The sequence below is a fragment of the Salmo salar genome, chromosome ssa22 (genome assembly GCF_905237065.1).
Source record: "Salmo salar chromosome ssa22, Ssal_v3.1, whole genome shotgun sequence".
Classification (NCBI taxonomy): domain Eukaryota; kingdom Metazoa; phylum Chordata; class Actinopteri; order Salmoniformes; family Salmonidae; genus Salmo; species Salmo salar.
The window spans coordinates 5,231,024-5,251,942 of NC_059463.1; the positions used below are offsets into that span (position 1 = coordinate 5,231,024).

The 20,919-nt window shown below is 42.5% G+C and overlaps 2 protein-coding genes across 3 annotated transcripts in view; one reads left to right on the plus strand and one right to left on the minus strand.

The window, feature by feature from the left end:
- The window catches only part of LOC106582667 (rho GTPase-activating protein 15), a 64,894-nt gene extending 62,994 nt beyond the window's left edge, over positions 1–1,900 (plus strand). Inside the window, exon 23 of the mRNA XM_014165943.2 lies at positions 735–1,900. Coding sequence (XP_014021418.1) covers positions 735–927 — 193 coding nt within the window. The 3' untranslated portion in view covers positions 928–1,900. The remainder of the gene's footprint in view (positions 1–734) is intronic.
- Positions 1,901–7,746: 5,846 nt separating this feature from the next.
- Positions 7,747–20,919, minus strand: part of LOC106582668 (zinc finger E-box-binding homeobox 2) — a 65,181-nt gene continuing 52,008 nt past the window's right edge. For both annotated transcript variants that reach the window (XM_014165946.2, XM_045705737.1), the window contains exons 3-9: positions 18,833–19,066; positions 16,736–16,950; positions 16,520–16,628; positions 14,872–16,259; positions 14,409–14,645; positions 13,922–14,105; positions 7,747–13,665 (exon numbers count right to left, since the gene is read on the minus strand). In XM_014165946.2, coding sequence (XP_014021421.2) covers positions 12,965–13,665; positions 13,922–14,105; positions 14,409–14,645; positions 14,872–16,259; positions 16,520–16,628; positions 16,736–16,950; positions 18,833–19,066 — 3,068 coding nt within the window. In that variant the 3' untranslated portion in view covers positions 7,747–12,964. The remainder of the gene's footprint in view (positions 13,666–13,921; positions 14,106–14,408; positions 14,646–14,871; positions 16,260–16,519; positions 16,629–16,735; positions 16,951–18,832; positions 19,067–20,919) is intronic.

The following is a 20,919-nucleotide window of genomic DNA, read 5'->3' on the forward strand; positions in this document are numbered from 1 at the left end:
TTACTTGAACTCTGTGAAGCATTTATTTGGGCTGCAATCTGAGGTGCAGTTAACTCTAATGAACTTATCCTCTGCAGCAGAGGTAACTCTGGGTCTTCCTTTCCTGTTGCGGGCCTCATGAGAGCCAGTTTCATCATGAGCTTGATGGTTTTTGCGATTGCACTTGAAGAAACTTTCAGAGTTCTTGAAATTTTCCTTATTGACTGACCGTTATGTCGTAAAGTAATGATGGACTGTCATTTTTCTTTGCTTATTTGAGCTGTTCTTTCCATAATATGGACTTGGTCTTTTGCCAAATAGGGCTATCTTCTGTATACCACCCCTACCTTGTCACAACACAACTGATTGGCTCAAACGCATTAAGAAGGAAAGAAATTCCCCAAATTAACTTTTAACAAGGCACACCTGTTAATTGAAAAGCATTCCAGGTGACTACCTCATGATGCTGGTTGAGAGAATGCCATTTGCTGAGGAGTGCTTCAGTCTGTAATAAAGCACTGGCCTGGCTCCCCATTTGGTGGGTCTATTATGCCCTCCCAGGCCCACCCATGGCTGCATACCTGCCCAGTCATGTGAAATACATAGATTAGGGCCTAATTTATTTATTTAAATTGGCTGATTTACTTATATGAACTGTAAAATCTTTGAAATTGTTGCATTTGCGTTTTATATTTTTGTGTATATAAATATCTTTCTCTCTCTCCCCATCCTCTCTCTCTCTCTTCCTCCCCCAGAGTGATGGAGCACGCTAAATCCAACCGGATGTCGACCCAGAACATCGGCATAGTGTTTGGTCCCACCCTGATGCGTCCGGAACGGGACAACGCTAACATGGCCATCAACATGGTGTATCAGAACCAGGCCGTGGAGCTCATACTCAATGAGTTCGACCGCATCTTCGAACCCAACAACTCAGCATCCCTCTGACACCCAGTCAGCCCAGAACACCGAACCCACCCAGCCCCAAGGACCCAGTCGAGAGCCAACCCAGTCTCCTAGCCCATCCAGCCCCCATCCCAACCAGTCTGAGCCCTGGGCCCAACCAGCCCTAAGTCCAACCAGTCTAAACCCAACTCAGTGACCTGAACCATCTTGGGACCCAATCCCTATGGTACCCTGTAACACCTTGCATTGAACCCACCCAAACTCAGCCTGAACCAAACACCAAGACCAAAACCAATAAAACCAACAGAACCAGTACACTGTGAAACCACACCAGCATCTCCTCATGATGTCTCCTTAGCCCCTGTAGTAACAACACCAGCCTAGTTCACCTCACCCCACGGCAAGGAGAAAAGCATGGGTAGAGATGGGAACAGGAGGAAAAGCCAGTATGGATGATATGTCTCCACAGCTCCGTTAGTGGTGTAGTAGGAGCACCAGCTGACTCTTCCAAACACAAGCAACAGCAGCAAGGCTGTTGACTCTATGTGCCACTATCTATAAACAGTCTACAACAAAGTTAATGCAAAGTTTTCTAATTCTATCCTTGTTGTACTAGACTTGTGTCGAACTTGTGTCGTGGCTGGAGAATGTATCCAGACTTCAAACTTCAAAGGACTTTGGTTTTGTTATAATGGCAAAGCAAAAGAACTGAAATACTTATGTTATGTACTTACCTTTACTGAATAGTCTGTGTAGACCTTTGAATCCCCCTGTTGTTATATATAGTATTTGATTTGTATGTTTAAATTTTCATTAAAACATACAGATTTATTTTGTGAAAGTTTGTACATAAGTGTAATATTCTGCCATCAACTTTCACTTTGGAGTGTCCCTACCAGATGAACCTGTGGTAAAGCAAACTTAAAGTAAGAACTGTTGTGAAGTAGACAGTTAAACAACATAAAACATAACTTTATTGTAGTAGTTCCTTCAATAAAGAACATGGAGTAAATGACTTGAGTGCTATTTGATACTTCTTCAGCGTATTAATCAGTCAGTCATGGTTTTGGGTTGTCTGTTGTCGAACACCAGGCCTGCGTTCAAATACTATTTGAAATAATTAAAAATACTTTATCTGTGCTTGATTGAGATTTCATGGTTTAATGGACCAATAGGATAGTTCAAAAAGAGCAAACCCTGCCCACCTGGCACTCCAGGCAGGCTAATGCAAATGCTAAAGCATTTAAAATGATTTTAAATAGTATTTGTACTGACCTAGGTCTGTTGAGGAGCAATGGGTTGTGTCAGCATGAGAGATACAGGAAGTGTGGAGGTATGTACACCTCTGTAGAGACAGCTAGAGAAACAGCTCCCCTGTGATTGGTGGAAACACTGTTTTTAATAAACAGGACAAAAGAGGAACTAGAAATGCATATGTTAAAAAAATGTGGACTTTCCACAAACAAACTCCCTCTGCAGGTTTGATACTTTTATATTGACTGGTTTGGCAGGAGAAGACAAAAACGAACAAGAAGGAAAAGAAGAAAAGTAGAGGAAAATAGTGTGCGTTAAATTGATGTTTTATATGTAATATTTATTCATTTTTATTATTATTGCAAGTCTCATGGGAGAGAGAGAGGGGAAGGGGGAAATAGTTTTGTGACATCAGAGAAGATTTGACTCAAGTAGGGTCGTTATAACTTTTGAAAATGGGAAGAAAACTCCCCATTCCGTTTCAGTGCTGATTCTATTTTTTGGATAGTCCATCTGAAGATGCTCCACATACTATCTACAGACAGTAACATTTCAAATATCTACTAACCCCATGCCTAGCCCTTAACCCTTATTCTAACCCTAAACTTAACCCTAACCTTAACCCTTACCCTAACCCTTATTCTAAACCTAACCCTAACCGCAACCATAGTAAGCAGTTGATAGATAGTTTGTTGGTAGTATGACCATCTGTAGAGCATCAACAGGTGGAAAATCCAGACTATCCAAATGAAGTGTGACCCTATTTTTTGATTGCATTGAGGACCACAACCATTTTGGAGTTTGGCAACATATAGATTATGTAGGTTATTTAGGCCGATAGATTACTTTATAACTTTACCTAGATTATTGACTTGCCTGCCTGCCTCTAATATCTGACTTCTACACTCAACGCAAAGTTAGTGTTGTATAATATTTACATATATTTTTTTAAACCAATTTCTAGAAGATTGTGTTTTATTCCTAAAATGAGAGTTCATATATTATACAGTGAACTCCAACAGTAATGGTACAGTGACCCATTTTTTTTTTTTTTATCTAAGTACTACAGAACTTTGGATTTTAACTGATACAATAACTATGAGGTTAAAGTGCAGACTGTCAGCTTTAATTTTAGGGTACCCATATCGGGTGAACTGTTTTGAAATTACAGCACTTTTTGTACATAGTCCTGCCATTGTAGGGGACCAATAAAAGTAGACAAAAGTTTAGTATTTGGTCCCATTATTTTATTATCTTTTTATTTCACCTTTATTTAACCAGGTAGGCCAGTTGAGAGCAAGTTTTCATTTACAACTGCGACCTGGCCAAGATAAAGCAAAGCAGTGCAACACAAACAACACAGAGTTACACATGGGATAAACAAACATACAGTCAATAACACAATAGAAAAATCTGTGTACAATGTGTGAAAATGAAGTAAGGAGGTAAGGCAATAAATAGGCCAATAGTGGCGAAGTAATTACAATTGATCAATTTACATTGGAGTGATATATGTGCAGATGAGGATGTGCAAGTAGAAATACTGGTGTGCAAAAGAGCAGAAAAACAAAAACAAATATGGGGATGAGGTGGGTAGTTGGTTGGATGGATGGGCTATTTACAGATGGGCTGTGTACAGCTGCAGGGATCGGTATGCTGCTCTGACAGCTGACGCTTAAAGTTAGTGAGGGAGATATAAGTCTCCAACTTCAGTGATTATTGCAATTCGTTCCAGTCATTGGCAGCAGAGAACTGTAAGGAAAGGCGACCAAAGTAGGTGTTGGCTTTGGGGATGACCAGTGAAATATACCTGCTGGAGCGCGTGCTACGTGTGGGTGTTGCTATGGTGACCAGTAATATTCCTAGCATGCCATGATTACATAAACCTTCTGACTCTACAAACTTGTTGGATGCTGTTTGTTTTGCCCAATAGAAATGAATGGTAAATAACGTATTGTGTCATTTTGGAGTCACTTTTATTGTAAATAAAAATAGAATATGTTTCTAAACACTTCTACATTAATGTGGACGCTATCATGGTTACTGATAGTCCTGACTTAATCATGAATAATGATGAGTGAGAAAGTTACAGACTCACAAATATTATATCCTCAAGACATGCTAACCTCTCACTGTTACAATAACAGGGTGGTTAGCGTTTTGAGGGGGGGAGGTATGATATTTGTGCATCTGTAACTTTCTTACTCATCATTGTGTGCCACTTTCCCACAGTGAAGTGTATGAAATACTGCGCCGTAATGCAGAATTTAAGTTGTATGGCCTTATAACTTGAAGGCATGAATCTTGGAGAAGCAAGCCAAATTAGATGATAAGCCAAATCTGTGCATGATGATAGTCGAGCCAAATTTTGGCCAAAACTTTTTGTGCTGTACAATGTTTAAATTTCAGGCCAGACTTATCTCAGTTTAAAAAAATTATAAATTACAATTTGTGTCATGTTACATATTAGCCACTATTGGTAGCCACCATCAGTAATACCCACACACATTTTTTACTGTCACTTAAGTGTTTGTTCCCTTCAATTTGTAGGCCTATATTTGGCATCATTCCATGACACCGTTAGTTTCCCTTTCTTTACTCTGTCACGTCCGTGTGGTTGATCCTGAGGGTCGCTAGCAGCAGTGGATAGTATTTAACTTATAACAAGTTGTTCAATAATTTGGGACATGTAGCCCACTTCATGGAATCATCATGGAATACAGACCAAGCCTGGCAGTTTGAACCTGGAGCCTGGCGCATGGTTTACGACGACTGGACCATTGTCATATCAGTTACATGATCAGTGAGGATTAGGGTAGATTAATAGGACTATTGGTCAACTTTTATTGTTTTCTCCCTTTCTAATATTTAATGGATTGAACAACTGAATGGCAACTTTCAGGATTAATCAAACCACAGAATTTTTGATTTACCAATATATTTTGTGCGTAAAGGCTATCCTAACCTGTTTTTTATGAATTGGTAGATTACTGAATACATTCCTAACCCTAAATAATCTACAGGATCAGATCATTTTTAAATCTACCAATTGGTGCTGAAACAGAGATATGAATTATATTATAGGCCTATGTTTTGATGGCATTCTTTTATTGATCCTTATTATTCTATTCCCATTCTCTCTCCATATTACAGTGAGTCTGTTGATAAAATTCTAATGAAAGATAGATACACTGTACTTACAGGGATAACTTTAGATAAATGTACTGAAAACCCCATTGAATTAAAAATCCATGAGGAAATCTGTTGGCCAGAAAGTGGTAAGGTTTTCAGTGGTTGAATTACATTTGCAAACTATTACAGGCTACAAAGGGAAGCACAGCCACGAGCTGCCCGGTGACACGAGCCTACCAGACGAGCTAAATCATTTCTATGCTCGCTTCGAGGCAAGCAACACTGAGGCATGCACGAGAGCATCAGCTGTTCCGGACGACTGTGTGAGTAAGACCTTTAAACAGGTCAACATACACAAGGCTGTGGGGCCAGATGGATTACCAGGACGTGTGCTCCGGGCATGTGCTGACCAACTGGCAGGTGTCTTCACTGACATTTTCAACATGTTCCTGATTGAGTCTGTAATACCAACATGTTTCAAGCAGACCACCATAGTCCCTGTGCCCAAGAATACAAAGGCAACCTGCCTAAATGACTACAGACCCGTAGCACTCACGTCCGTAGCCATGAAGTGCTTTGAAAGGTTGGTAATGGCTCACATCAACACCATTATCCCAGAAACCCTAGACCCACTTCAATTTGCATACCGCCCAAACAGATCCACAGATGATGCAATCTCTATTGCACTCCACACTGCCCTTTCCCACCTGGACAAAAGGAACACTTATGTGAGAATGCTATTCATTGACTACAGCTCAGTGTTCAACATCATAGTACCCTCAAAGCTCATCACTAAGCTAAGGATGCTGGGACTAAACATCTCCCTCTGCAACTGAATCCTGGACTTCCTGACAGGCCGCCCCCAGGTGGTGAGGGTAGGTAGCAACACATCTGCCACGCTGATCCTCAACACTGGAGCTTCCCAGCGGTGCGTGCTCAGTCCCCTCCTTTACTCCCTGTTCACCCACGACTGCATGGCCAGGCACAACTCCAAAATCATCATTAAGTTTGCAGACGACACAACAGTGGTAGGCCTGATCACCGACAACGACGAGACAGCCTATAGGGGGGAGGTCAGAGACCTGGCCGGGTGGTGCCAGAATAACAAACTATCCCTCAACGTAACAAAGAATAAGGAGATGATTGTGGACTACAGGAAAAGGAGGACCGAGCACGCCCCAATTCTCATCGACGGGGCTGTAGCGGAGCAGGTTGAGAGCTTCAAGTTTCTTGGTGTCATCACTGGGGCTAAGCTGCCTGCCATCCAGGACCTCTTCACCAGGCGGTGTCAGAGGAAGGCCCTAAAAATTGTCAAAGACCCCAGCCACCCCAGTCATAGACTTTTCTCTCTGCTACCGCATGGCAAGCGGTACCGGAGTGCCAAGTCTAGGACAAAAAGGCTTCTCAACAGTTTTTACCCCAAAGCCATGAACAGGTAATCAAATGGCTACTCGGACTATTTGCACTGTGTGCCCCCCCCCAACCCGCCCCCCCACCCCAACCCCTCTTTTTACGCTGCTGCTGCTCTCTGTTTATCATATATGCATAGTCACTTTAACTATACATTCATGTACATACTACCTTAGTTGGGCCGACCAACCAGTGCACATTGGCTAACCGGGCTATCTGCATTGTGTCCCACCCACCACCTGCCAACCCCTCTTTTACGCTACTGCTACTCTCTGTTCATCATATATGCATAGTCACTTTAACCATATCTACGTGTACATACTACCTCAATCAGCCTGACTAACCGGTGTCTGTATGTAGCCTCACTACTTTTATAGCCTCGCTACTGTATATAGCCTGTCTTTTTATTTCTTTACCTACCTATTGTTCACCTAATACCTTTTTTCCACTATTGGTTAGTGCCTGTAAGTAAGCATTTCACTGTAAGTTCTACACCTGTTGTATTCGGTGCACGTGACAAATAAACTTTGATTTGATTTGTTCAGGGGAGCAACTCTCAAAGATCCGCTCCCAAAGAGCTTGTTGCACACCTGCGTAAGGTAAAAATGAAAAATGAAAATGTCCCTGCTGTCTTTCTAGTTACACTAGAGGAGTGACTAAGGACTGATGACTAAGCTATCTGTGAGTTAAAACAGTTACTGAGCACTGTCTTGTCTGCATGGCACAGCCAAAACCACATGTTTCAGGGTAAAACATCTCCACTATCTCTGAATCATCATGCACATTCTGTACATTTAGTCCCCTTGAGCAGAGAATTGAGGTGGTGAGGTTACCATATACCGTAAGAGGGAACTGAGGTATTTTACCAAAACCTCATAGGTCTACTGTGAGCATTTTGATTGGTTTATCCCTGAAGCTGATAATTAATGTGTGGTCCTATCCAGTGATGCAGTTTGTGAAATAATTAATCAAAGGGTAAAGCAAAATGTACATTTTTATTACAAATATATCCACAGGTTAAAAAAACAATGCTAAATGTAATTCAATAAAAAAGTCATAGCTGAGTTGATTAAAAAAATACAGCCTGATAAAAGTATGTTTGTGCAGATATACATATAATAAAATTAACAACAGCTGGTGGCATGAGGCAGTTGTAAGCTTGCAGTTCAATACTACAAAATTGGATCATCTTGAAGTTGGTTGATTGGATATATGACTACACTCTCTGTTACTAAATATTGACAAGCCCATGATGGGCTTTCAATTCATAGTGATAGAGTAAGTGTCAGGCATAGGCAATTTGTGAAACACAAATTCAGAACTATTGAATTCAAATTCACTTTCTGAATACAAATTCAAAATGATTGAATTTAAATCTAATTTCTGTTGGCACTAGTATGGCTCCACACAGGTACCCTGGCTGACATGACTGACTTGACACAGTCCAGGAAGAGCTGTGACACCAGTGGTATCAGTTCAGCTAAACCTAGGATATGGCAAAGTATGATTTTCTTTAGGAGGTTGAAGCTCATTTATTGCATTTCTACACAATTGAAAAACTCTAAAATGCTATTTGGAGAACAGCAACAACAAAAACAACAACAACAACAACAGAAAATAGGCTGCAATGTCAACCACTACTCAACCTCATCATGAATTGAAACACTTCCTTGTGGAACGGCGAATACAGTGAACGTGAAATCGAGGCATAATACACGATATCAAGTCACAACAAGGCCGACTTAAAATGCCAACATCAACGTGAAAGTAACCGGTGTATAAAACAGCTGACCGCGAATGCAAACTACGCCAGATAAATCCTACCCTGCATTGAAAGAAAAGGCATAGGCTACATCAAAGGACCTACTTAGGCCTACAATCGACAACGACGCATGAAGACAAACAAACTTGACCAAAGAATTATGAAAATAACGAAACACAAAAGAAAAATCTACAAATGCATAACATTAGAGAGCTAGCTGATGTTAGCCACCTAGCTAAAATTCATAACATATCCTTTGTTTGCAAATTCGTAACATATTTTGAACTTTTTGCAAATTTGAAACATATAATACGAATTATAATTACTAAAATATCATACGAAATGGGCGGTGGACATCCACATATGAATACATACCATACAAAACACAGTGGTGTAAAGTACATAAGTAAAAATACTTTAAAGCACTACTTAAGTCGTTTTTTGGGTTATCTGCACTTTATTTTACTATTTATATTTTTGCCAACTTTTACTTTTACTTCACTACATTCCTAAAAAAAATAATGTACTTATTACTCCATACATTTTCCCTGACACCCAAAAGTACTCATTAGATTTTGACATGAAAATGGTCCAATTCACACACTTATCAAGATAACATTCCTTGTCGTCCCTACTGCCACTGATCTGGTGGACTAACTAAACACAAATGCTTCATTTGTAAATTATGTCTGAGTGTTGGAGTGTGCCCCTGGCTATCTGTGCCCAAAAATGTCTAACTGCCCACCAACTGGAAGAGATGGAAACCTGTACACTGTCGAAAAAAGGAATAAATCAAAAACTGAGGCTTGAATGCAAAATAAAGATGTTTATTAAAACATCATGGTGCCCAAAGAACTGCCCACAAACGAAATAATTATATAGCTGGCTCTAGACAGAGGGCTGTCCATTCAGCACCAATCCCAAGCCATGGAGCTCCACTATGCCTTTCTGTACCGAGTTGCAAAGTAGCTAAAACATGTAGTTGAAAAGTTGCTAATTAGGTAAAATGCTAAAATTGTCCATGATGAGATTCAAACTCGCAACCTTCGGGTTGCTAGACATTCACGTTATCTGTGATGAGATTCAAACTCTCAACGCCCACCCATCCACCCTCCTTTTGATTTTGCCTTAGGTAACCATCTGTCTTATGTAAGGTTATATATGAAGCCACACTTGTGGAACGGCGCATAGTCCTACCATGACAGTGGCATTGTTTCGTGTGCTCGTTGTGCTGCATCCAGAGATGTTCCTCAAGTGTGCGCCCAGCTCATTGTCTCGTTTGCATTTTTCGCCAGGGAAGGCAAACATTCTGCGAATATTGAAGCGTTGTATCAACGAACGAAGCGGCTCAGAGAATATTGAAACATTTTCTATCAACCAGGCGGCTGATAATATTGATTGCAACCACGGAGGTTGGTGGCACCTTATTTGGGAGGATGAGCTCCTGGTAATGGCTGGAGCGGACCAGCTTGTCTATCTGATATTAGTTGCACTATATGGGTGATTATTATACTTTAAAAAACAACCCTACATCCATACTATAGCTAAATAACTTAGCAATATTTAATGACATTTTGCCATCAAGATTGATCCAAAAAGGAGGGATCCCTCACCTCCCAATTCCCAATTAAATTAACACATGGCTATCAGATTACAACAAGGTATACAAGGCCGAGTTCAAATGCCGACATCAATTTCAAAGCAATCGGATGCACTGACTAACTGACAAAGCAAACTGGCACTGTCTCTGGCCTATGCTATGCATTTTAATTGGGATTTTAATGATTTTGGTACATTTGTTCAGCCTACTTTAAATGTTTGGTCTTGAGCAAAGGTATGACGGCCCTGCGTGACACACTGGTCTGGACAGGAGGCTGTTGTAAATGCAATATTTGCTCAGAAATTGAGTGGACGCATTAATTGGTTCTCTCAAATGTTTGATTGTTTTTCCTGGGGAGTTGTGACCTCTCATTGTTTGGATTTGAAATTCCAACAGTTGTAACGGAAGTGGGGCAGCGCTCGGGGGGCTGTGTATGTGGGTGTTTGAGGGAGAAAGACACGGAGGAGAGCCAACCAGTAAAAGCACAGCCCCATTAATTATCGACGCATCGTGCTGACAACATCAAAACAGCCTTTCCAGACTCTGAAGTCAGGAAGACTTCACATTAGATGTTAGCCAGTCTACCACACAGGTACAGTAGTACAGTATGTACTGAAGACACTGGCTTGGTCACATCTCAGCTCTCTGTAACTCAATCTTATCGACTGTAGCAGAGAAGTTACAGATGACTCAAAGTGGCTGAATACTGTATATCTGAGGCGGTTTTCACATGGACTACACCACAGTCAGATAGAGGAAGTATGAAGATGATAAATGTTATAGAATCTGTTCTGAGACCTTGCTTGACTCTGTCGCTGTGGACCCACCCATAGAAATAGAGACTGAAAGAATAGGAATGTCCAGTTCTAGAAATTCTATTTTTATGGTAACACCAGAACTGAAATAAGTGACACTGCTTTCATTGTTGTGGCATTATAGTTGTGCTATTGGCACCCTTAAACTTTACAATAGAGTGCAATGGATCAGAATGGATCTTTTCCAAACTGGTTGAATGGCTATTTTTACCCTGTTGCAACCTGCTACTTACCACAGGTTAGATCAATTACACAGTAAATGAGAATCACCTGCCTCCAACCAAATTAATTGGAATTGTGAGTAATTTATTCCAGGCCATTTGAAGTGAAAAATCTCAATTCAGTTTTGATTAAAGGCCCAGTGCAGTCAAAAACATAATTTCCATGTGTTTTATATATATTTCCACACTATGAGGTTGGAATAATACTGTGAAATTATGAAAATTATAATGCCCTTTTAGTGTAAGAGCTGTTTGAAAAGACTGCCTGAAATGTCAGTCTGTTTTGGTAGGATGGAGTTTTGGCCTGCCTGGTGACATCACCATGCAGTAAATTATTTAATAGACCAATAAGAAAAAAGAGTTCCAAACCTTTTTGCCAGTAACAGGTAGTTTTCACTTTTCCCCTCCCCACTCTAGGACAGTCCTAGCAAAATTCTTGCTTGATAAATTGCTCTTTGCTAAGAATTTATTTTGTTTATTTTCAACCATTTAAATTGAAAACAATCACTGTAAGGTACTTAATTGTTACCCAGAAATTATTTGATATTGCGATAAAAACGGTTGCATTGGACCTTTAAAAACTGTGCAGTTATTAACCAAACAAACAAACCAAACAAACAAACAAACTGTGCAGTTATTAACCAAACAAATAAACGTGTGAACATGAAACTGTTTTTCAATTTCAACTTATTTGAGAAGAAATAGTGAATCGTGCAAGGGGGCTAATATATTCGAGTGCAACTGTAGTACGACCTACACTGTGGTACAAGCATAGTACTGCACTTATATTTCATAGAGCGAGACAATGTATTTGCGTTTTTCTAATAGAGACAAAGCAACTCCACATGTCTGTTAAGAGATATGGATCATTTTGTGAGGCAGTACAAGTTTAATTTATTTGCTTATTCTTCAAAGAAAACAAAATAAAACAATTTTAATTTGGATATATATACTCTCTAGTTTTTCCCTTGTGTGTAGAAATACTGTAAGGTATGGAGAAATCGATTTACTTTAGCAGGCTTAGGGTGGCTACCCAACATTCAACTTCCTAATGGCTCAGTGTAAAAGTCAGTGAGCGTTTGAAGTGACCGGCTTCCCTGTTGATCTTTTAGACACTATATTAGCCATTCATTAGTCACCATGGAAACCCAATGGTAAATCTGTGTTTGTATGGAGATACAGTATATTACTGCCAATATAACAATTTACATAATGTGGCACTAATCTATCTGCATACTAATGCCCATAATGAATGCGCAGCTGACCACAGTCATAATGGATATATCCTAAACCAATTTGTAGCTTTGGCAAAAAATAATACATCTTTAATCCTTTATTCTAATTTGAACAATAGTTATTATTTATTGCGTATTCATTTTAAAACACAGAGGTCAATTGTTTGATACAGAGAGACCTCTTGGTCTTTGGAGAATATGATGTCAAATCTAATATAGAAACCTTCAAAAGTGAAAACTTGTATTGCCAAATAAAAAATACTGTATTATACCGATAAGGCAACTGGAAACACATTGAACAACACTGCTTGCTACAGAACAACATGAACAACATCACCTTGCAGTGCATACTCCTTCACCTTTACCTTAAACCAGTCGTAAGTGGTCAACTGGTAGCTGTGATGACAGATATGTAGTGGTCAATATTGTGCATGCTAACATACCGACCAGCGTGAATATCATACCCATGGCTCTCACTATGCACTTTATGTTATGCTATCAGTTCATGTGGTCCTTATTTTGGTTATGTTCATATGGCTTTGCATTGGAAGTCACTTACTGTACCTGTACAGTATACGTTTTGCTATATTTTGAACAGTGCATTTTGAAAATGTATTTTCACACCTATTAATCCTTATTTGTACATGTAGCTAGATGCATTGTTTTGGCACACTTGTCCACTGTTGTGACACTGTAGCTTCCGGGCTCAGCTCGTATGTGTCTGTGTTCTGGTCTCCGTTTCGTTCCAATGTGTCTTTGTCCCAGTGATGTTTGGTCTCTAGTCCGTGAGTCCCTAGACCAGCACTCTCTCTCTCTTCATTGTGTCTGTCAACCTGCTCTTTGTCTCTCTCCCTCTGTTCTCTCTCTCTGTCCCTCCCCACAGGGGACCCCTGTGCCAGACTGGGGCTCGGCCCCAACCCCCCACCAGACCTTAACCCTGACAAACTACATGCCTCCTTCATACGTCCACCTTCAGTCTCTTCTGTCTCGTGCTCCTCTTCTTCCTCCTCTTCATCTACTCTCCCTTCTATCCCCCCGTCTAGACTGGAGTCACTAAGAAATGTTGGGGTGTCCTCCATGGAAAGGGGGGTGTCCAAGGCCATGTGGCCCACATCGGTGGACCCTCCTGGGGTTAGAGGAAGCTCCTCACCCCCCTCCTGGTCCTGGTGCAGGCTACAGTAGGCATACCGATGGTTCATGTGTTGGGAGTAGGAGCCCGAGTGGGAGAAGCGCTTGCCACACTTGTCACACTGGTAGGGCTTCTCTCCAGAGTGCAGGCGGCTGTGTTCAATTAGATGGTGCTTGTGCTTGAAGGCCTTCTTGCAGATCTTGCACTCGTGAGGACGCTTACCTGTGGGAATACACCAAAACAGAGGCAGATGTGTAACTGTGGCAATTTCTTGATCAAGTACATTTGCTTTTTTTGCAATTGTTAAAGATCCTTTATGTGTATGTAGTTCAGTTCCTTGTTCTGTTTTGGATAATATCTGCCTGATCGTGGAACACTTTGCTCACTTTAGCAATACAACAGAAACACGATCTATCAATATCAATCATATGCTTCAAAATACATTGAGTAAGATAGTTACCGTAGACTCTGTATGTACCTGTGTGCTCGTACTTGTGTCGGAGCAGAGAGCTGCTCTTCTGGAAGGTTTTGTCACAGATGTCACAAGCGTACAGGCCTTCGTCTGTCTTCTTTAGTCTCTTCCTCCCTGGTCCCCCCTCGCCCTCTCCTCCCTCCTGTATCAGAGAGAGGTAGTCCAGACCCCCACGGCCCATCACCTCACCCTGCAGGACACACACAGATCTATAGTCGGAGAGGTCTCTAACCCAACGGGCAAATGTTTGGCAAACCTTTGGCACATGACATCTTGATGATGTTATTTTCTAGCTGTATACTTGTTCTGACTGAGAAGACATCAACCAACTGGTTGACTTAACTAGGTTAAGCCTTGTTTTTCATGACAAGATCAATGTGAAATCCATTGCTTGGAATATCTACGCATGGAGGTGACATGAAATACAGTTACACTGTTGGAAGTAACATGTACAGTATTTGTCAGCCCATCTAAGAAAAAACATCAATTTTACCATTAATGCTCGTCTCTCCCGGTGGATCCTCTTCAGCACAGCGTCTGTGTCTGACTCCATCATGTAGGTCATGGGTGAGAGGAATCCCTGGTTGCTAACTGGACGGCTGAGGGGCAGGGAGGGGACCCCATCATGCCCTGAGCCAGCTAGCCCAGCAGGCATCATAGGGTTAAACAAAGGATAGCCACTGTAGATGGAACCCCCGACAATATGAGCGCCGCTGTAGACTGCATGATGCTGGTGGGATTAGAGTAGATTACTGTAGATTGAAGTTTAAGGAGGGAATTCTTACCAGTGCTCACATATTAAATACATAAACTGCATAGAAACACAGCACGAAACAAACAACAGTCCATAGTCAGACATAAATAGTACCCTCTCTTCCTGCCCCACATCTGCACGCACACATGGTTTACTTTATTAGGATCCCCATTAGCTACTGCACATGTAGCAGCTACTCTACCTGGTGAGGAGGTGGACTGAGACTGACACTCAGCCTCCGGTAGTGCTGGTTCTCTGCTGGGTTTCTCTGGGTCTTCTGTCTCTTCTCTTCCCAGTGAGGGTGTCCATTATAGGGCTTGCTGTCCTCTAGGGCTTTCCCCTCCTGGGGCTTGGGGAGGGAGAGATCCAGGGGTTGGTCATTCTCGGAGCTATACGACCGGTGGGTCCTTCCCTGAGGGGCAGCTCGGCTTGCAGGAGTGGTGAGGACGGCAGAGGACAGGTCCAGGCAGAGGTGCGAGCCGAACCCTGAAGAGGGGACCCGACTTCGCCCCAATGGGGGAGGGGATGACATGTCTGTAGCAGGGCTGGTTGGTGCTGGTTGGCCAGGGTTGCCGCCACTCCTGTCACTCTCCTGGCTGGACCAATGGGACCTCATGGCAAGTGAGTCTGGGCTGGGCGGGAGGGGGGAGTGCATGGCAACCAGCAGCTGTTGAGGGACAGAGTTCCAGCTGGGTCTCTGGAGAGGAGACTTGTCTTTCGGGAAACCGTTAGTCATCGCTGGGGGTTTGTGGTTATCTGCTGATGGTGGTGGGTGGAGAGGGGGTCTGGTGGAGAAGTAGAGGGGAGAGAGGTGTTTTTTGCTGTGAGGATCCTCAGACACCTCCATGGCCTCTCGGTAAATCTTACAGAGGTAGCGCTCGTGCTGGAGTAAGATGGCGGGGCTGGGAAAGAGCTGAGAGCACCAACGACATGTTACCCCTCGACCTACCCCCTGGCCATCACCCGAGCCGGCACGGTTGCATTTTAGTTTCAACGCAGCCTCCGGTGATGCCTTCCCGTCTCTCCCTCCATCGTGAACCCCCAGTCTCCCCTCCTCCCTGGCTGAGCCAGACCCTCCCTCCTCCCTGTGCAGCATCTCCTGCAGCATCTGCTCAAACTTTACCCCGGTGCCGGCATGGAGGTACGGCAGCAGGTTGGTCTCCTTGAACACACTGGCCCGGAGCAAGCGCTCCGGCGTGGGGTCCCACCGCCGGCCCAACTCCCAGCCTAGCTCCTGGCCCCGGAGGAGACGCGTACCATGGTCTCTAGGGAGATACAGGTTCCTCTCTAACCCCATTGGAGGATGTTCCTCCTGGGTGTGGGGAGGGTAGGGAGAGCCCATCCCACTGCTGTTCCTTCCACTACCTGCAGAGGGCGACGCAAGGGAGGAGTAGTTGGCCCCATGGTGGCCATGTCCGTTGTTATAGCTCCCTTCTCCTCCTCCGCTGCCTCCTTCTCCTCCGCTGCCCCCTCTTCCTCCGCTGCCTCCTCCTCCTCCAGTCAGGCACTTCTTACTGCTGAGGTGTGAGCTGTAGGAGCCGGAGTGAGAGAAACGCTTCTTGCAATTGGAGCACTCGTACGGTTTCTCACCTAAAGGAAGAAACGCAGATAGGGAATATCAATCCAAGATACTACAGTTCAGAAAACATTTAATTGTCAAAAAACAGAATAGACTTCATAGAGCAGATCATGCTCTTCTGCTCTTGATTCTACCCTCTTACCCACCTATCCTTAATAATAAACCTGTTGTACATAAGGCGCTACCTATATAAGATTCTACTGAACCTACAGTACCTTATCTGACACGACGTAAAGTTGACAGGATTGATTTGGATTTTCCTTTTCCTTACCGCTGTGGATGCGGAGGTGCTCCTTGAGATGGTGTTTGTACTTGAAGGCTTTCCCACACTGAAGACACTTGAACTTCCTGCTCTCTATGCCGTGATCGGACACAGGGTGCTGCACCAATCACACACAGACATAACCATACATACAGTCAAAAAGAGTGCCACCTTGTAGTAGATGGGCTCCAAAAGAATGATTTTATATTTCTTCCAGTGTCTCACCTTATCCTCTACCTGACTGTGCAGTGCCATGTGTTGTTCCATCTGTGCCCTATAGCGGGCAGTGTACCCACAGACCGGGCACACCATGTGCCCCCCATCCCGCTCATGGCAGAACTTGATGTGCTCGCGTAGAGACGCACCGAGGTGGTAGGTGCGCTGGCAGAAAGGACATGCCTGAAGGTCCCTCAGAGTATCAGGACTCAGAGGGATGCCATCTAGGGTGCACAAACACCAGAGAGAGAGAGGGTGAACTAAACCTTCAGGAAGATACAATGTCCAGTCCTCAAACTATATCTACAAACAGTTTAAGTCGGAAGTTTACATACACTTACGTTGGAGACATTAAAACTTGTTTTTCACCCACTCCACAAATTTCTTGTTAACAAACTATAGTTTTGGCAAATCGGTTAGGACTTCTATTTTGTGCATGAAACAAGTAATTTTTCCAACAATTGTTTACAGACAGATTATTTCACTTATAATTCACTGTATCACAATTCTAGTGGGTCAGAAGCTTACATACACTAAATTGACTATGCCTTTAAACTGCTTGCTTTAGAAGCTAGTGATAGGCTAATTGACATCATTTGAGTCAATTGGAGGTGTACCTGTGGATGTATTTCAAGGGCTACCTTCAAACTCAGTGCCTCTTTGCTTGACATCACGGGAAAATCAAAAGAAATCAGCCAAGACCTCAGAAAAAAATTGTAGACCTCCACAAGTCTGGTTCATCCTTGGGAGCAATTTCCAAATGCCTGAAGGTACCATGTTCATCTGTACAAACAATAGTACGCAAGTATAAACACCATGGGACCACTCAGCCGTCATACCGCTCAGGAAGGAGACACGTTCTGTCTCCTACAGATGAACGTACTTTGGTGTGAAAAGTGAAAATCAATCCCAGAACAACAGCAAAGGACCTTGTGAAGATGCTGGAGGAAACAGGTACAAAAGTATCTATATCCACAGTAAAACAAGTCCTATATCGTCATAACCTGAAAGGCCACTCAGCAAGGAAGAAGCCACTGCTCCAAAACTGCCATAAAAAAAGCCAGACTACGGTTTGCAACTGCACATGGGGACAAAGATTGCACTTTTTGGAGAAATGTCCTCTCGTCAGATGAAACAAAAATGGAACTGTTTGGCTATAATGACCATCGTTGTGTTTGGAGGAAAAGGGGGAGGCTTGCAAGCCAAAGAACACCATCCCAACCGTGAAGCACGGGGGTGGCAGCATCATGTTGTGTGGGTGCATTGCTGCAGGAGGGACTGGTGCGCTTCACAAAATAGATGGCATCATGAGGCGGGAAAATTATGTGGATATATTGAAGCAACATCTCAAGACATCAGTCAGGAAGTTAAAGCTTTGTTGCAAATGGGTCTTCCAAATGGACAATGACCCTAAGCATACTTCCAAAGTTGTTACAAAATGGCTTAAGGACAACAAAGTCAAGGTATTGGAGTGGCCATCACAAACCTCAATCCCATAGAAACTGTGTCGGCAGAACTGAAAAAGTGTGTGCGAGCAAGGAGGCCTACAAACCAACTTATTGTGGGAAGCTTGTGGAAGGCTACGTGAAACGTTTGACCCAAGTTAAACAATTTAATGGCAATCCTACCAAATAGTAATTGAGTGTATGTAAACTTCTGACCCACTGGGAATATGATGAAAGAAATAAAAACTGAACTAAATCATTCTCTCTACTATTATTCTGACATTTCACATTCTTAAAATAAAGTGGTGATCCTAACTGACCTAAAACAGGGAATTTTTACTGGGATTAAATGTCAGGAATTGTGAAAAACTGAGTTTAAATGCATTTGGCTAAGGTGTATGTAAACTTCTGACTTCAACTGCACGTATATCTATAGGCTTCTAAAGATACGCTTCATATTTTTTTCCCCTGCAATTTTGAAAAAAAGTAGCTCTATGAATCTTGTAGAAAGCCTTACCGGCCGTATAAATAGAGATTACGAGAAAGGTGTTTGAGTGAAAGCAGACAGTAGTCTACCTGGAAAACTAGCCTTATTAGCATGCAGTAGATAGAGACATGCAGTGTGTTTGCGTCAAAGCAGGCAGAGAGTAGCCTATAGTACCTTGTCCCTCAGGTGAGCACTGCGTCCCAGTAGACCAGATGGGAAGGGGGTCATCGTGGAGGTTCAGGCTGCCAGGGTGATACATGGCTGGGGCTGTAGCGCTGCCGTTAGGGGGCTGATGGTGCTGGTGGTAGTGTTGGGAGGCAGGGTGGTGGGAGGATGCCTTTCTCAGCTGCACCAGGAAGTCATAGTGGGCCATGTCCTCCAGGGCCTGACTGTCTGACCTCTGACCTGCTGGGAAAAAGAGGGATAGGGGATAAAAACGTGTGCTGTGCCTAAGGACACCCAACAAATAAACCATAGGCTCTCATGCCCTATTGCTTAAATATGATGTAATGATATGATATGAACAGAGACTGTGAGCAAATCCCAAATGACAGCATTTTATGTGTAGTGAATTTCATTAATAGTCAACTGGTCTGGTTCCATATAGTAAACAAAATAGAACAGATAGAGAGAGAGGGCACATTCACAATGACTCTATTTTCTATGAAGCGCACAACTCTGGTCGAATGTAGTGCACTCACTATCTAGAGAATATTTCACCCTTGTGCTTGCAATGTTTTAGTCATTGTTTAACACTCTTAGATAAAATACATAGTTATACTGTGTTTAGAATTTTATGAACAACTATGAAAGAGAGAAGTTGTCTGCTCTGGGCATCCGAAAGGAAGCTTTTCTCATTGACCTTGAGTGCAGTAACAGGCATAGAAACCCACAGATGTAATGTCATGTGAAGAGAAGACGAGAGACGAGAGGGCGCTTTGGTTTCTATCACAATCAGAGTGCTCTGCTCTGCACTGAGCTGCCTGCCTGTGACAGACTTTGAGGACGTTTTTTCAAATGTTTGCAGATGTTGGCATATTTTGATCCGTTCTTCATGTGGCGAGGGAAGAGCCTGTGTGGTTGAGTGTTGTAAAAACTGGGCTTTGCATTCATCAGACACAGCCAAATCACATGAGGTGAGAGAGGAGAGAGGGAGAGAAAGGGGGAGAGATAGAGAGAGAGTGTGTGTGTGTGTGTGTGTGTGTGTGTGTGTGTGTGTGTGTGTGTGTGTGTGTGTGTGTGTGTGTGTGTGTGTGTGTGTGTGTGTGTGTGTTTGTAAAAGTGAGAGAGAAAGAGTGTGTGTGTGTGAGATAGAGAGAAAGAACGAAAGAAAGAAAGAAAGAAAGAAGGAAAGAAAGAAAGAAAGAAAGAAAGAAAGAAAGAAAGAAAGAAAGAAAGAAAGAAAGAAAGAAAGAAAGAAAGAAAGAAAGAAAGAAAGAAAGAAAGAAAGAAAGAAAGAAAGAGAAGAGGGAGCAACAAGTGATTGTTAGGAGGCGAGCTGGGTGAGCCTTTGATCTCCTATCTAAATAAAAGGGAACGTGTGTGTGAGCATGTGTGTGTGACAAAACTGCACATTTTAGAGTGGCCTTTTATTGCACAAGGTGTACCTTTGTAATGATCATGCTGTTGAATAAGCTTTTTGATATGCCACACCTGTCAGGTGGATGGTTTATCTTGGCAAAGGATATCTTGGCACTAACAGGGATGTAAACAAATTTGTGCAAAACAGTTTTGAGAAATAAGCTTTTTGTGCGTATGGGACATTTCTGGGATCTTTTATTTCAGCTCATGGAACACTTTACATGTTGCGCTTATATTTTTGTTCAGTATAGTACACTACTTTTGACCAAAGCTCTATGGTAGTAGTGCACTATAGGGTGCCATTTGGGATATTTGGGACAAACAAATCTCGGGTTAACCCAGAACTAAAGTCTTGCATAATTGGTCAGATGCTCAATTAAGTTTGGGATCATATGTGTTAAGAGAAGGCATAGAACGAGTATCGGAACCGGAACGAAAAGCTCCACCCTTTTTTTTTTTAAGTTGCAGGTAAGTCTATGGGCCAAATGTCACCCTACCCTTCCACAATTCGAAAGATACAAAAACCTGCGAAATCGTGATTTGTCCAAAGCACCGGACCTAATACTGCTCGTTATCTCACGCATCCCAATGTATCATGACAGATCTATGGTACCATCTATGTTTACGTGGTCTGTCCATAAGAGATTGGGGACAAACCAAGACTGAAGAAGAAAAAGTGT